Genomic DNA, 15957 nt, shown 5'->3' with positions numbered 1-15957 from the left:
TTTGTACACTCATTATGCTGTGTGCCTTTTTGATTTTGGCGAATTAATGCATAATTTATTCCTATAATTAATGTAATGATAATGAAATGATCCTTCAAACAGGCTCATGTTCATTCTCTATTGTTGTTTCTTTTTGCTCGTCTCTGTGCAAGGGCTCGCGAGTCAGTTACCATAGTAACAATAAACTTAGCCTCAGGCTTTCAGTTTGTTCTCACAGATTTGACGAGCTACGGTCAAGGTGAGTGCTCTAAATTAACAGCAAAGGGAAATAATATGATTATTTACTATAAATATGTCTTTTCGACAGCTTTAAAGTTAATTTGAGGTCATTTATGCAACTAATGTTACAAACTTTAACTTTTTAAACCTTCGCTAGTTGAACTGTTTGACACAGTCTAACGTAAGTTAACCGTCTTGGCTCTCAAGGAGATATTTTGTAGCAAGGAAGTAGTATTTTTTTTAATAGTAAACACTGTATTGATAAAATATGTCCTTTTGCTGTTATTTTGTTGGCCTGTTAAAGTTGATAGGCTTCACTTGCGATCAAAAATCCCCCAAAGTCCAATAGACATGCATTTGCATATTTCTGATTGACCAATACCTTTCAAACCACCTTTCGAAAGACCTTCAGCTTGACCTGACTAGTATCCCATAATATTCTTTATTAATTTATTTAAAGCAATTTTTTTTGTATGGGACGATTGCCAAAAAGTCCCATTGGTTTGCTCTGGATGTTCGTTATGTCGGTTAAACCGAGCTCCTGCTGACCAACGGTTCAAATTTAAACGCATCTAACATTAAGTGTCAATCTTCCTAAAAATATCAATCCCAATCTCCCGCTTAAAGAAGTTTTGCTGCTTAAGAAAGGAACACTAACCTGTAAATATGTTGCCAATGAATATGACATTAAATTAGGTTTATATCCTGCACATGCAGTGTAAAACCTGGGAGTCTTTGAATTATGAAAAATGCCTAATTTAAATTAACTGTGAATTCTCAGGAAGATATTTACACACAAAAAAAAAATGTCAGAAAATGAAGACCCTCCTATGGATGCCAATGGCACAGACAAAGAGCCAGCCGATCGTGAGTCAGAAGCACCTGGCATGTCCCTGGAAAATAAGCAAGGATTTGGGGAGGAAAGCACTATGTCATCTTATGAAAAAGGAAACGATGACATAACAAAACTCTCATCCTCACATCAGGATCTAGAAGTGAAACCACCACTAACCACCATAAAAACGGGTATGATTAGTTTTTGTGAGTGACATTTTACAATGACCTGTCTTTATATGTTTTAATGAGCAGGATTCTTTGTATTGTTCATCTTATTAAATATAGGTGCGGGTAGACACAGAAGAATTGGAGCGCAAATGGAAAAAAACATCAATCAGACAGCACCAGCTGCTGTATCCCAGTCAGTCACCACTGCTGTCAGTAACTATTATTTATTTAATTTAATTTTTTTCTGTTATTTTATTCTTTTAATTTATATTTATTAATTTATACTTATTTTATGAAATAATGTATTAGTTTGTTTGTGGATTATATATAGTCTGGCATTACATATTTTTGTATCCAATTCTGTAATGTTAGTTTGCTTGTGCGCTCCTTATTTAGGAGTCACACTGATGGTCTTCACGGTCAAAAGTGACCAGACACCCGAACTTTTTTCTTCAGTAAAATCAATCTGATATATATTTTCTTTCAATAATATATTTTCTTATGTATTTTGAGGAAATTTTATGGTACTAATTAATATTTATGAAATAATTATGATAATTTCTTCCCCATTGAAAATAGTTCAAAACATTTTTTTCCAATGTTTTGAAAATTATTTTTCAATTAATGCAGTATATCAGATTAAAATAGAGACTGGGCCTTTAAAATCCGATTTTTTAAGGCAGAATAGCACTTCGTGGTGAAAGCAAAAAAGAAAAACCTGTAATTTCATCGTGTAACCCAGGGGGTTTCAACCTTTTAGGGCACGTGTCCCCCCAAGTTTGTCTAATTTCCCAAGCACCCAAAGCACCCACCCCTGTTAATGTTTTCACACCGATTTTCTTTAACATTAACATATACGCACAGTGCGCACCGAAACTATGTAACGTTATCACTGCGCATGAGTACCGCATTGAGATGTCTTGCGCTTAAATGGCTTAAAATTACTTTAATGTTTAAACTGACAAAACTTAAAACACGTGAGAATAAAAGGAAGCAGCACTGGTCTGATTGTTCAGACAGTTTTGGGGGGCTAATGCCCAAATTATACTTCTGCGTCGAACCTACCGAACGTAGCTATGTCTTAGGCTATGTGTAGTACGACGTAGCCTGATGTGCTCCTCTCCAAAAATCTAACAGCATGTCAATTCTACATGGATCGCAAGCACCCCTCCCTCCATATGTACTTAAATGTTGATTTGAAGCGTAAGTTTTTGCATTATAATTACTACTTTTAAAGCTGAACGTTGAACATTTTGTTACACAAAACTAAAAAATTAAGAGGAATGCTTTATCAGAGCTTAATCTTTCTGGGTCTGATCTGATTTTAACCTTATTTCTGTCTTCTGACTCATTTTAGCTATAGGGTTACAGCCATACCAATTCATTTGAGTCTGTATAATTCTGTATGTGTGTGTCTGTAAGTGTGTGTAGGTAAGCGTGTGAATTGATGTATTCGTTTTACACTCTTGATGTTTCAGAGTGTAACCCCTTCCTCGCTGTCCACTTTTTACTGCAATGTAGTTGAATTATTAATTTAATTTTACATAGCTGCAGTGTTACAGTCACACCAGGTGGTTGTGTGCATGTGTGAGTTGGTGTGTTGATTTTGCACTCTAGATGTTTTAGAGTTTCACCCCTTCATTGCAATTTTTTCAGCATTTCGGGGATTTGTAGATTGTACACACAAAATATTTTCTGTATTTTCGTCATTTTTGAACGAACAACATGAGTGTGACAATTATTTTACAACCACGTAGCCTTTTCGAATCATGCCCTCAATTGTTTTTGTGTGTGTTCACATACCAAGTGACATAAAAGTCACCAAGTTTCATAGCATTTTGGTGAAGCTATGATAAAAAAAAAAAAAGAAATCCAAATGTAAAATTCTCAGGTAAGAACGACCAAAGACCGCTCAAGGGTTAAGCTGACTTGACTTGTCCCTCTCTCTCAGGTGTCAGGGAAGCGCTCTGTGATACTATCTAATGAAGCCCGAAAGGAGAAAATAAAACAGGTCAAAGCTCTCAAAGATGAGCGTAGAGCAGCTCTTGATGGCCGACACAAGTACCTCATCTCAATCATTGCAGAGATGATGAGCCTGGGGGACACGGAAGTTGAGGAGGCTATCATCTCAGATGATAAGGTTAGTAAAATATAACACTACTAATGTCTTCAAAATACCAGACATGTGGTTGCCATGTATAAATGTGTGTATGTTCTGCAGTTCTACATGATTGAAGAATTCTTCTCAGCAAATGGTTCAAAGAGTCTTACGTTCTTCTACCAAGTCACAGAAACGGTAAAACACACAACTTAATGGTGACTGCTAAACATCCTAAAAGCATGATATTAACAAGCTATATCTGCATGTATTTTTCTACAGTCCCATTCTTGGGTAGATACCACAAATTTAGCCACTGGACAGAAGAAGCTGTTTATCACGACAGGCACTAATGAGGTACAACAACACCTTTACTGTTACACTTTTAACAAAGCCCTGCAACTAATTTCAACAGAAATAATATGTAATAATAAGAGTAATAATAAGAAATGTTTTTCGAGCACTAAATCAGTATTATTTCTGAAGGATCATGTGACATTTGAAAGTGGATTAAAACAGAAACCTAGAAACTATATGTGTAAAAACGAATATGTTAATTAGTAGTAGTCACAACAAGACAAGCCAGCAAAACATGTTGTTCTGGAGGGACTGTCGCTGCAATTAATGAAATTTAAGTAGCTTTGGATGGACAGCGTGTTCTAAATGGCGAGTGACTAAGTAACTATATATGCATGTTGCTAAGGAGAAAAACAATGAACTGGGCTGCTCTTCATTCACTGATTGCAGGGTCTTACCGGGCAGTGTTTGTTTTTCACAAGAATCACGGACAAGGCCATAACAACCACAAACATATCCCAGGTCAGTGTGGGTTGAGGTGGGCAGGTTTATTTTTCAAGTGTAACTGGTACTGTCTAGTATCGTCTATAGGTCATTGGATAATCTTATGGCTTTCTCTGTAGGAGGTGAATTTTGGAATGCTTGACTGCTCAGAGACAAGTGTCCTCCACAGTTTGGAGTTTCTTTTTACTCAGGTCATGAACCAAGCCCTCAAATCACAAGAGGTATGAAATATGGTTCCACAAATTACATAAATGATGAATGTAATAGACCTGTATAGGACAGGATATATATACTGTACCATTGCTTTCTGTCTTGGACCATACGTTAATATAAAAATTCATCCTTTGAATAGACTATTTTATTTTTACATTATTGCTCCAGTAAATTACCAAAATGATTTATTAAAAGAATTTAACACTTTCTGACAGTTCACTCACCCTCACACCATCCAAGATGTAGATGAGTTTGTTTCCTCTTCTGAATAGATTTGGAGAAATTAAGCATTGCATCACTTGCTCACCAATGGATCCTCTGTAGTGAATGGGTGCCGTTAGAATGAGAGTCCAAACAGCTGATAAGAAGAATCCACGAGTAATTCACTCAACTCTATGTAATCAATTAAAGCTGCATGTTTGTAATTCACAAATCCATCAAGATGTTTCCAGCTTCAAACAGTTGCTTCTAGCTAAAATACAAGTCTTCTGTTCATAATATTGCCTTCTCCAATGAAAAAGTCATCTCATCTGAATCAGAAGAGAAATATGCACAGATAAAGCGACTTTTACAAACTAATTTAATTTAATTTAATTTGTTGCAAAGCAGCTTTAAAAAAAAATGTACGTTTCTAAATTATATTAAGTAGTAGATTATCAGTGGTGACTATATCAAGTTGATGTCCATATGGCAGAAATTAGAAGTATATTAAAAATCTTGCAGCCATGCACTGTGGGAGGGCCACTGGTGAGCAAATGATGCAATGCCAAATAAAACAAACTCATCTACATCTTGAATGGCCTGAGGGTGAGCGCATTTTCAGAAATGTTTCATGTTATTATGAAATTCCTATATATTTATGAACATAAGTTATTATTTTCATTAGAGCACTGAAACATAGAAAATATCATAGAAACAGAGAAATCTGGGACTTTCTTATTTATTTTTTTATTTTATTTTTTGTTATTGTTCTGTTATTTATTAATCAAACATTTCCTTTAGGATTGGGGAGCTATAAAAGGTGGTCAAATGAGTTCAGATGTGCAAGACTTTCTGAGGTCAGTGGATAAGTTCAACTGTACCCTTTCTTCAGTGATGAGGAGCATGGATGAAAAGTTTAAGCTTCACAACATCCCATCAGCCCCTGACCTGAGTCATATACAGAAAGCTGAAGACTACAGTAATGCAGGTAAAATGTTGAATATGGAATAAATCATAATCCACTCTATGTCAAATTAATAATATTTGGGTGAGGTAGAGGGCTTTACAAATTTTCCTTTTGTATATAAATACATACTATTTCTAGGAAGTAACCCAAGGTCACATTTTATTTGTTGCGCAGAAATAAAATATTTCACATTTAATAACCATAAAAATACATAACACAAACAAAAATTACAAGCCAGTCCTAAACTAAAGCTGCTATTATTCTCTTTTTTTGGCTTTGGTATTAAGCTAATAACTCAGAGCTGGTAGAAAGTCTGGAAGCAGTGCTGTTACACTGGGCCAAGCAGATAGAGCAAGTGCTGACAGAGAGTGAACGCATCAGGAAAGAATCAGATGATATTGGACCCTCAGCAGAGCTGGCACACTGGAAGCGCAGAATGATCACCTTCAGCAGGTACCATGCCATCCAGCAGTTTTTTTCTTCAGCAGTAACACACACAATTGACCTATCGGTAAGCCCCGCCCCCCTTAGTTACTGTTGCGAACTCAGACGAACAAATGGAGTTGCTTACTGTCTTACAATGACAGCTTTCAGTGTGATAAGCTTGTCCTTATATCTTTTTGACAAATTTTGGACACAGGAGGACCACCATTCAAGTGGGACTAAAATATGCCATGGAGGGATATATAATAGATTTAAAATAAATAGTGTGGGAATTAATTTGGAAGCGAGGGTTTTACACTTCACAATGCAGATGGGAGAAGCCTCATGTTACGTTCATCACCATCGCAGATAACAACATCCCAGATCAACACTGTTCATGTATTATGTAACACAGGCACATCGTTTTTCGACCCCATAAAAATGATGCAAGCTTCGGATCTTCCAATGTTTCTCTATGGTGCTGAAACCTTCAGATATCCGAGTTCCACTCCCTTTGCCAACTGCCATTGGCTCATCTGCGTTTGAGGGGAGGGGCTTACCGATAGGTCAATTTGTAATTTAGTGTTTATACATATAAATATTAAATTCACTATGTATTAATGTTTTTCAGCCTATTGGATGAAATCAAGGACCCCTATGTGAAGATGGTCATTGGTATACTGAATGCGGCCAAGTCCAAGACTCTGAGTAAATGGAGAGAACTGGTCAGTTAAGTAGATGTTTTGTTTTGCTTTGTATTTTCATACTTTTTAATACATACTTTATTACATGAAGAAATGCCACGTTTTAAAATCAAAAATAAAAAAGTAAGTAATTATACTTTGCATATAGAGAATATTTTTTAAGGCCATCAACATTCAACGTTATTTTAAGATTACCTCCAAATTTTGCTTAAAGGGGGGGTGAATTTCATGCATACTGAGTTTTTTACACTGTTAAAGAGTTGGATTCCCATGCTAAACATGGACAAAGTTTCAAAAATTAAGTTGTACGTTTGAAGGAGTATTTCTGTTCCAAAAATACTCCTTCCGGTTTGTCACAAGTTTCGGAAAGTTTTTTTCGAGTATGGCTCTGTGTGACGTTAGATGGAGCGGAATTTCCTTATATGGGTCCTGAGGGCACTTCTGCCGGAAGAGCGCGCGCTCCCGTATAGCAGAGCACTGAGAGCACAGACATTCACTGATCAGATCGAGAGCCTCGCAAAATGCCCAAAAGGAGTGTGTTTTTGGTTGCCAGGGCAAGACAACCCTGCACAGATTACCAAAGAAAAAACAGCATTAAGGGACCAGTGGATGGAGTTTATTTTTACAGAGCATCAACGGAGTTGTGCAAGTGTTTGTGTTTGTTCCCTGCATTTCGAAGATGCTTGTTTTACAAACAAGGCCTCCAGCCGGTCGTGTTTTTCCAGGAAAAATCTGTACAGACTATCTTTCTCTTATGAATATAATAAAACTAAAGACTTTTTGGAGTTATGAAGGATGCAGTACTAATCTATAGGTACTCAAGATTAACAGGATATTGAGTGAAAACTAGCATTTCACCCCCCCTTTTAATAAATCTCACTCATTAATGTTATCCTGTGTGTTCACAATGATTTTTGTTTTTAAATTAACATACAAAATATTACTATAATAAATTCAGTACAGTGAACATTCAGGATTAATAAATAATGTAAAAAGTTTTTTGTGTTACTGGATAATAATTTTAAATGGTTCCATAAAATTCTTAATAATATATTGACATTTTGTTTGTAAAATGCTGTTTTCTGTCTACAGGATACAAGTATTACTGTGGTGGCCAATGAAGCTAAAGATAATGTGAAATATCTATCAACTCTGGATAAGTTTTTCGAACTTTTGGAAAAAAGCACTCCAGTAAGCTCCAATATTTGATACATTCTTCAGTAAAAACTGTTTCATAACCAAGAGTGACATTATGGGTCACTTAAGTGTCAAAGTTTGAGTATTATGTAATTTTAAAACATAAGGAGTCTCTCTAGCACAAGTTGCAATGGAATATTTCATGTGTAGATATTTGTATTGTTTGTTTCAGAACACCATGCTGAATCAAATTCCCAAACTGATGAACAGCATACACATGATTCAGCGTGTGTCTCAATACTACAACACCTCTGAACACATGACATCGCTCTTTGTGAAGGTCACTAATCAAATGGTTACCACCAGCAAAGCTTATCTCTGTCAAGGGGTGATGAAAATCTGGGACTTGGACAGGTTGGTCTTATGTGAGATGCTGAACTGCATTTCTAAATTTAATTAGACAAAATACATTGGTTTGTATTTGCATTTTATTTAGGAAGGAACTGCTTCAGCGGATGAAAGAATGTATTCAGCTGAACCAGGAGTACCAGCAATGCTTCCACCGAATGAAAGAGAAATTACAGGAGAACCCTCTTGAACGGCAATTTGAATTGAGGTCTGTAAACCATAGCATAAAAGTCCAATTAACATCAAAATTAACCCCTAAATTTACTTTCTTAACTCCGCTCTGCTTTGTCGTACCATCAGTGAAAATTACATATTTGGAAAGTTTGACACATTTTGCAAACGTCTGGAGAAGATAACAGACATGGCAACAACTCTTGAAGATTTTTCAAGCCTGCAGTTTATGAAAGTTGAAGGTGTTGAGAAAATATACATGCGCTACCAAACCATTGTTTCCAGCATCAAATCCAAGACCTACAATGTACTTGACCACCGCAAATTAGAGGTAAGGTCTCTTATGACTATATATATATTTTGATTTAGTTAAGTGTTTTTTAGACACGATACAGCTCTCATATGACATGGTTTTTTTTTTTAGTTTGACAATGACTACATTGAGTTCAGAAGACAAATCCAGGGCTTATATCAGTCTCTTGATGCACTGATTGACACTTGGCTTCAACGTCCGCTCATTGTAAGGCCCTTTTAGTGAAGTGAAAGAGTTATATTATAAATTGAACATTTAAATGGCTTATCATTTCATTGCATCTAATGACCAATAGATTACATAAATGTATTCCTCCTACACTGAAAGTACATTTATTTACTGCACCCACAGACTCATCAGGTCCTTGACCTGCTGTCCAAATTTGAGAATGGTGTGGGCAGACAAATGGACTTCACCCAGAAGTACATGGTAGTTTTGCAGCGGTATGAATGTGACCTTGAGTTTGTGCGCAAACTCTACCAAAGAGAGAAGAACAATCCCTCTTCTGCACAATTCAAGACTCCTGTAAGTTCCCTGTTGAGGGATCGCCAAACTGCTCAACTCTATTTCATATTTAAATCATTTCATAAAGAATTCAAACATGGCCACAACTTATTTTACACATATTCAGAATATCCAACACATGAGAACACAGGAACTACTGTGATGGCATACTGTTTATCATTAGGACTAAAATTGTTTTACATTTTCTTTTGCAGTTGGCTAGTAAAATTCAGTGGTCACAAAATCTGTTTAAAAAAATTCATTTGCCAATGCAGATCCTAAAAGACAAACTGGACATTATGCAGGTAATTTACAGACAAAATTGTCACATTTCACCAGAAGATGAATAAAGTTTAACTTAATTTAAATGACACTTGAGCCTGAAAAACAACTTTTATGAAACTTTAATATTTTGTCTTGAATTTAAGATTCCAGAGAGGAGGAAGATTATTCAGGCATATAACAAACTTGCTGCTGTGCTGCTCGAGTATGAAATGATACATCACAAAGCTTGGGTTGATGGCGTGGAACTGGGACTATATGGTCTCAAAGCTTCACTGCTGACTAGACACCCAGAAACCAAGGTTCACAAGTATATTTAACTTCATACTGAATTTCAAAAGACATTATTATTTGGAAAAATGTAACATTACATTTTAAAACAGTTAAAATTATTACAAATTCTATTTTTTTATCTGTTATTTTTAATAAAAACCAAACTGTATGCTCATAAAGTCATTTAAGAAAATGCAAGAAATATATTTTATGGATTTGATAATTGAATTCTCAATCATTTGTGAATAGGTGTTCTATGTGAATCTTGACCCTCTAGTCCTGGAAGTTTTGCAAGAGGCAAAAAACATGTATACATTAGGTGCTAATGTACCTGATGTTATAAACAACATGGCTGCCAAAGAACCTCAGCTAAAGGAGTATCGTACCAAGTGAGTGCATACAATATGTACCCTACATTAAAGAAATAGTTCAGCCATTAATGTGGTTAACATCAGAACAGATTTGAAGAAAGTCATTCAGTGAATGGGTGCTGTCATATTGAGAGTCCATTAGCAGCTGATAAAAACATTGCAAGTAATCCACATGACTCCAGTCTATATGTCATTTAATGCCTTGTAAAATGAAAAGCTGTGTTTATAATTAACAAATCCATCATTAAGATGTTTTAACTTCAAACAAGTCCTCTTACCGTAATATTGCTTTCTTCGGAAATATTGAAAAGTCTTGTTTTGAATTAGGGGAGAAATATGCAGAGATCTAGCACCATTTACAAGCAAAAACATTGCTAAATAAATATGTTTGTGGAATTTGATGTGAGATGACAAAAGGGGATGGACTGGAGAAAGTGTTTTTATGGATATTTTTGCCAGAAGTAAAGGTTTAAAGTGGATTATTGTGATGTTTTTGTTAGCTGTTTGGACTCTCATTCTGACAGCACCCATTCACTGCGGAAGATCCAATGGTAAGCAATATAACGCTACATTTCTCCAAATTTGTTTCAATGAAACAAGCTCATCTACATTTCGAATATCCTGGTTGTGTACATTTTTAGCAAATTTTCATTTATAAATTACATTTAAAATTATAGTGATCATACTAAACCAGTAATTTCTACCTTATTCATGCAATATTAGTGCATAAAGCAGTGCTATTTGTGTGGCATGCATAGTCACTGCCTATGAAGATTGGTTATGATCAATGTTATCATTAGACAGCAAGACATCCTACTCATGAACAAACAAGCATAAATTAGTGATCTAAATTGAAATATAAGGTTAATACATACAGAACATTAATGTCATTGCTCTCAGATTACAGGAGATGCTCAGCAACTTTGATGCAGTAGTCAAGAGGATACCCAGTGTGCTTCAGTCCCCAATGAAGCCCTTCATCAAATATGTGGAGACTGCCCTCTACCCTGGACTGAGCATTCTCTCATGGACTTCCCTTAATATTGACCACTGTAAAACAAAATATTGATATCACTCCACTTAATAAAGTTTATGTTTATAGAATGACATTAAGTGACCTACTGTAGAGTGTATTAACCTGCAGTGTTTATGTGGCCAGTGAAGTTTGTCTTAGAGTTTGGGAATTCTTTTTTAATTAATTCTATTCAATGTTTAATCCTACCTAGGTACCTAAGTATTTTCCCATTGTTTCTCAGTCATAGGCTGTGTTTACAAAGCACTGCAAGAGCTGGAACAAGTAGTGAAGGTTGTTATGGATATTCTGGAATGTCGAATCGAGCGCACCTTAGAATCCATGGCTTCCACCAGTCTACTGACCTTGCCCAAAAATCAGCCAGTTACACCTGAGATGTTCCTCACCAATACAGAGACCACTATCAACGCTGCAAGACAAACTATGAAGATGTGAGTGACAGTTTAATTATCTTTTATCAAAGACTGGTATGGCTATATTAAAATAGCTATATTAAATAGCTATATTTAATTTGATGGCCACAAAGGCAGACTGTTCAAAAAGTTCCTCTGAAAATTTTGCTGAAAATGAACTTAACCTCAGGCCATCCAACATGAAGATGAGTTTGTGATGTAATTATCAATGGATCCTCTGCACTGAATGGGTGCTATCAAAACAGCAGATAAAACATCACAATAATCCACCAGTTTTTATCAGCTGTTTGAACACTCATTCTGACAGCACCCATTCACTGCAGAGAGAATTTATTGTTTTTCGATAGTATAGTATTGATATATACTATTTAGTAGGGCTGCCCCCTAAAAGTCTACTTATCATTAGTCGACTAGAAGAGGCTTGGTCGACCAAAATGTTATTAATCACTTTGTTGCAGAAAAATATTTTAGGCATATTATGATTAAAACGGTCTATTAATAAACGTAAGATTAATCAACTAATCCTTAAAATGTACATTTTAGGTAAACTTTAAGGAAAAATCTTTAGTCACGGGCAGCTCTTCTATAGAAGTGGTTCTCAAAGTGTGGTACGAGTACCACTAGTGGTACAGGCTTCCTCTATTGGTACGCAGAGGAATCACTAAATTAAATATAAATTAATGTTAAAACACATTTCAATTTATTATTTATGTATTTTTTACATTCGAGTACAGTACAGTTTTTATTTAACTTCTAGGTAATTTTAATTTAATCATTATTTAAGTTTTTGATTTAACTGTATGTAAGCACAGTGCAGTGTTGATGTTCAAACTGTGTATTTACTACTTTAAAGTGGCTGACAACAACAAATATTCTTAAAAAGAATAAAACTGCCATGTTTTTGAACTGTGCAGAGCTGTAGCTGAATATGTAGGCCTGCTACGCAACTGTATTTTAATATTGGTCACTATGGTGGTACCGTATTTTCCGGACTATAAGTCGCACTTTTTTTCATAGTTTGGCTGGTTCTGCGACTTATGGTCAGGTGCGACTTATTTATCAAAATTAATTTGACATGAACCGAGAGAAATGAACCAAGAGAAATGAATCAAGAGAAAACATTACAGTCTCCAGCCGCGAGATGGCGCTCTATACTGCTCAGTGCTCCTGTAGTCTACAATGAAGACATAGAGCGCCCTCTCGCGGCTGGAGACGGTAATGTTTTCTCTTGGTTCTTGGTTCTACATAAATGCGACTTATAGTCCAGTGCGACTTATATATGTTTTTTTCCTCATCATGCCGTATTTTTGGACTGGTGCGACTTATACTCAGGTGCGACTTATAGTCCGAAAAATACGGTACTTGGAAAGCCAAATATTTTCTGAGGTGGTACTTGGCATGAAAAGTTTGAGAACCACTGGTATATAGTATACAGTAATAAATAATAATAATAATTTGAGGATTCCTTTATTTTCATTCAAGTGCAAGCAAGCAGGTGGAGAACTCAATGATGGAGATGGTTGAAGAAATGAAGAGAGTCCTGAAACCTTCAGAAAGGGTCAACTTGGAGGTGCTGTAAACTCAGTTATGAAGGCTTTATTATTGTTTATAATAATTAAAAACACTTTTTAGAACTTGATTAGATAGGTTATAACTCATTATGTGTGATATTACTGCTATAAATGGTCACACTATACATAATAAGTATAGTTTTCTGAGAAAGTCTTAATGTTTATGTTCAGAACTACAAATGTTTGCATCCCGATGCCAAGCAGAAGACACGTTGTCTATACTGCCTGCCATGTGCTTTCTATATCATGATGGGACAGTTATGTCAGAAGAACACAGAGGCCCTGGTCAGAGGTATACATGCGTTATGGAATTCACCTGAAAATTGAGAACCTTACTTGTATCACCTGTTTGAGTCAATTATTAATGTTGTGTTCTTTATTTGAAAGCTACCAAATGCTCTCTGGATTCTCTGTGGCGTCGTCTGCTTGTTGTGAGCAACAGGTATCGTTCTTCATCTCAAAATGAAGCTGCCGTTCAGTTCCCTATTTTCAGGGTTTCTGTTGAGCTGGCCATTCCCAGCATTGTCTTCAGACCAAGTTTTGAACAGATACAGGTAATGACGTAGAAAACAACTAAAAGCATAATATCAATATACTTGTGCTTCTGTTTGGGCCGGGGGGTGTTCTAATTAAATAAATACAGTCATTTTTTTACTTTATATTACTCAGGTAATCCTTTGATTTCCACTAGCAGCACAACTGTTTTCAACATTGATCACAGTAACAATAAGAAATGTTTTTTGAGCACCAAATCAGCATGGTAGAATTATTTCTGAGGGACCATTTTTTCACTGAAGCCTGTTGAAGGCCAAGTCATTAGGGAGAGTTGCAGCCCTTGTTCTTTCCCTATAGCGCTGGTTAAAAAGAAGGATGGCTCTCTGCAAATATGTGTTGACTATCGCCAGTTAAACATTAAGACTCATAAAGATGCTTAACAGTATATTCAAACAAAAAAAACAGCTATTTATACAGAGAAAGTGTGATTCTGTTAAAGTTTACTTTAAAAACAGCTATTAATCCTCTCATTGCTGGAAAATATAATGTAGAGATTCAGTATTTAAACTATTATTAATAAAAGCTGTTGGGCAGTATTGACAAATTTATTTGTCCCTGGATATGTGTGAGCTGCGTGATCTCCAATATGTTTGTGTGTGTGTGTCATTATGCAGCGCATTAATATAGAACGGTTAGCCTTTAATGCACACCAGCACACTAGTAGCCTATAGGTGTGTGTATTATAGAAGCTAGACACTGCATGATGATGTTTGACAGTATAGTAGAGGTGTCCCAGTTCTTAGGGGAATATTTTCACTCCTACACCTTGACACTCTTTTTCAAGGGACAAGGGTAAGGGGTAAGTGAAGGGGTAGGGGTATAAATTAGGGATTGGGCCTTAGTGTGTTTTTATAAACCATCAGAAACTGGTGTACATATTGATATGAAGTAAATTCTAAAACTTTTTCTAAAATTCTAAAAGATTTATTCCTAAACACTAATTTGTCCTTGTTGTACAGGGCATTCTCAATAAAGCTGTGAACATGGTTCTTTCAATGGCAAAGGATATTCCTCTCTGGAAATTTTCCCATGTCCAACAAGAACAACTGGAGGTAACAGAATTAAAGTTGTAACCTTATCAATAAATTGCCTTACAGACTTCCATTGTCCGTGGAAAATGCTTCAATGTTCTCTTGACCTCTGCTTGTTTTTACACCCTGACAGTTACAAAATGATCCTGTAATAGTTACTGGCATATGACAGATGTGTTCTAACCTTTATCAGAGGTTAGTTAGCTGTAGACGTCTTGTTACTCCACAGGCAGAGCAGGCAGCAGCGCGTGAGCTTGGAGATGAGACTCTAGTCACTAAACCACTTATGCTGAGGACTCTGGACAGACAGGTGACAGAACATAAGGATGTGAACAAGGCTTTGTCCCAGCTTGTTCCTGTGGTGTCCTCTCTCAAAGCAGATGCTGGGGACATCCTGAAAGGGTTGTCTCAATTTTCAGCCCTGTGGAAACAGGTATTCTTTACACTCTCTATAGATATATAGTGTGTCAGTAGGAAACATCAGTTTATGTTTCCAAATGTTAATTTTGCCATAAATTGCAAACCTCCAGTGAGATTTTTGTTTGCTCACGGAGTCTCATTAACATCCAGTCTGTCTGGAACAGAAACAGAAAAAACTGAGACAGACTAAATCGAGAAGAATTGTGGCAATGTCTCCAACATGCTTCAAGACCTACATGCAAAGCTACCAGAAAAACTATGCACAAGTGCACCTATGGCAAAAGCTGCTTTAAACACAAAGGATGGTCACACCAACTGTTATAATTTAGTTATTAGAAGTTAATTGATAATGAAAATATATTTATGACAGCATTTTTACACAAGTGCCTAAAACTTTCAACAGTCCTGTAGATTTGCTGCAGGTAGGTCTCTTGAAGCATCTTGGAGACATTGGCACAGTTCTTCTGGATTGAGTCTGTCTCAGTTTGTTCTGTTTCTTCATGTCATTCCAGACAGACTGATGATGATGAGATCTCTGTGTGGAGCACTGGCTGTTATCAGACTCCTTGTGCAAACAAAAATCTCACTGGTTTATTACAATTAATGACAAAATGTATGTTTGTAAATGTTAAATGATATTATATATATTATTTTGGAGTGCAATATGATCCAGACATGTTTATGACGGGCACATACACATTGTGGAGCATCAGGATCTCAAAATGTGTGACATTTCTTGCTTTCCTCCAATCTAGGACCCAGCAGAACAAGTGAAAGCATTTTTGGAGACCAAACCGTTATTGTCAGAATTCAGCTGCCAACTATCTCTGTATTCTGTACGTAA

General features: G+C 36.1%; 1 protein-coding gene across 1 annotated transcript in view; it reads left to right on the top strand.

Moving 5' to 3' along the window:
- The first annotated feature begins 1005 nt into the window (after positions 1-1005).
- dnah5l (dynein, axonemal, heavy chain 5 like) overlaps positions 1006-15957 on the top strand; it is a 46980-nt gene continuing 32028 nt past the window's right edge. The window contains exons 1-27 of the mRNA XM_052596257.1: positions 1006-1245; positions 1342-1433; positions 3176-3364; positions 3446-3520; positions 3605-3679; positions 4070-4141; positions 4243-4344; positions 5339-5525; positions 5792-5957; positions 6559-6652; positions 7724-7822; positions 8001-8182; positions 8265-8384; positions 8477-8678; positions 8772-8867; positions 9012-9185; positions 9380-9469; positions 9593-9748; positions 9969-10108; positions 10991-11142; positions 11347-11554; positions 13019-13106; positions 13279-13399; positions 13495-13661; positions 14622-14714; positions 14923-15126; positions 15869-15949. Coding sequence (XP_052452217.1) covers positions 1026-1245; positions 1342-1433; positions 3176-3364; positions 3446-3520; positions 3605-3679; positions 4070-4141; positions 4243-4344; positions 5339-5525; positions 5792-5957; positions 6559-6652; positions 7724-7822; positions 8001-8182; positions 8265-8384; positions 8477-8678; positions 8772-8867; positions 9012-9185; positions 9380-9469; positions 9593-9748; positions 9969-10108; positions 10991-11142; positions 11347-11554; positions 13019-13106; positions 13279-13399; positions 13495-13661; positions 14622-14714; positions 14923-15126; positions 15869-15949 — 3645 coding nt within the window. The 5' untranslated portion in view covers positions 1006-1025. The remainder of the gene's footprint in view (positions 1246-1341; positions 1434-3175; positions 3365-3445; positions 3521-3604; positions 3680-4069; positions 4142-4242; positions 4345-5338; positions 5526-5791; positions 5958-6558; positions 6653-7723; positions 7823-8000; positions 8183-8264; positions 8385-8476; positions 8679-8771; positions 8868-9011; positions 9186-9379; positions 9470-9592; positions 9749-9968; positions 10109-10990; positions 11143-11346; positions 11555-13018; positions 13107-13278; positions 13400-13494; positions 13662-14621; positions 14715-14922; positions 15127-15868; positions 15950-15957) is intronic.

Source organism: Carassius gibelio, chromosome B24 (genome assembly GCF_023724105.1).
Source record: "Carassius gibelio isolate Cgi1373 ecotype wild population from Czech Republic chromosome B24, carGib1.2-hapl.c, whole genome shotgun sequence".
In the NCBI taxonomy this organism is placed as follows: Eukaryota; Metazoa; Chordata; class Actinopteri; order Cypriniformes; family Cyprinidae; genus Carassius; species Carassius gibelio.
Note: the sequence above shows the minus strand (reverse complement) of the source record. Positions and strands in the feature narration are given on the sequence as shown.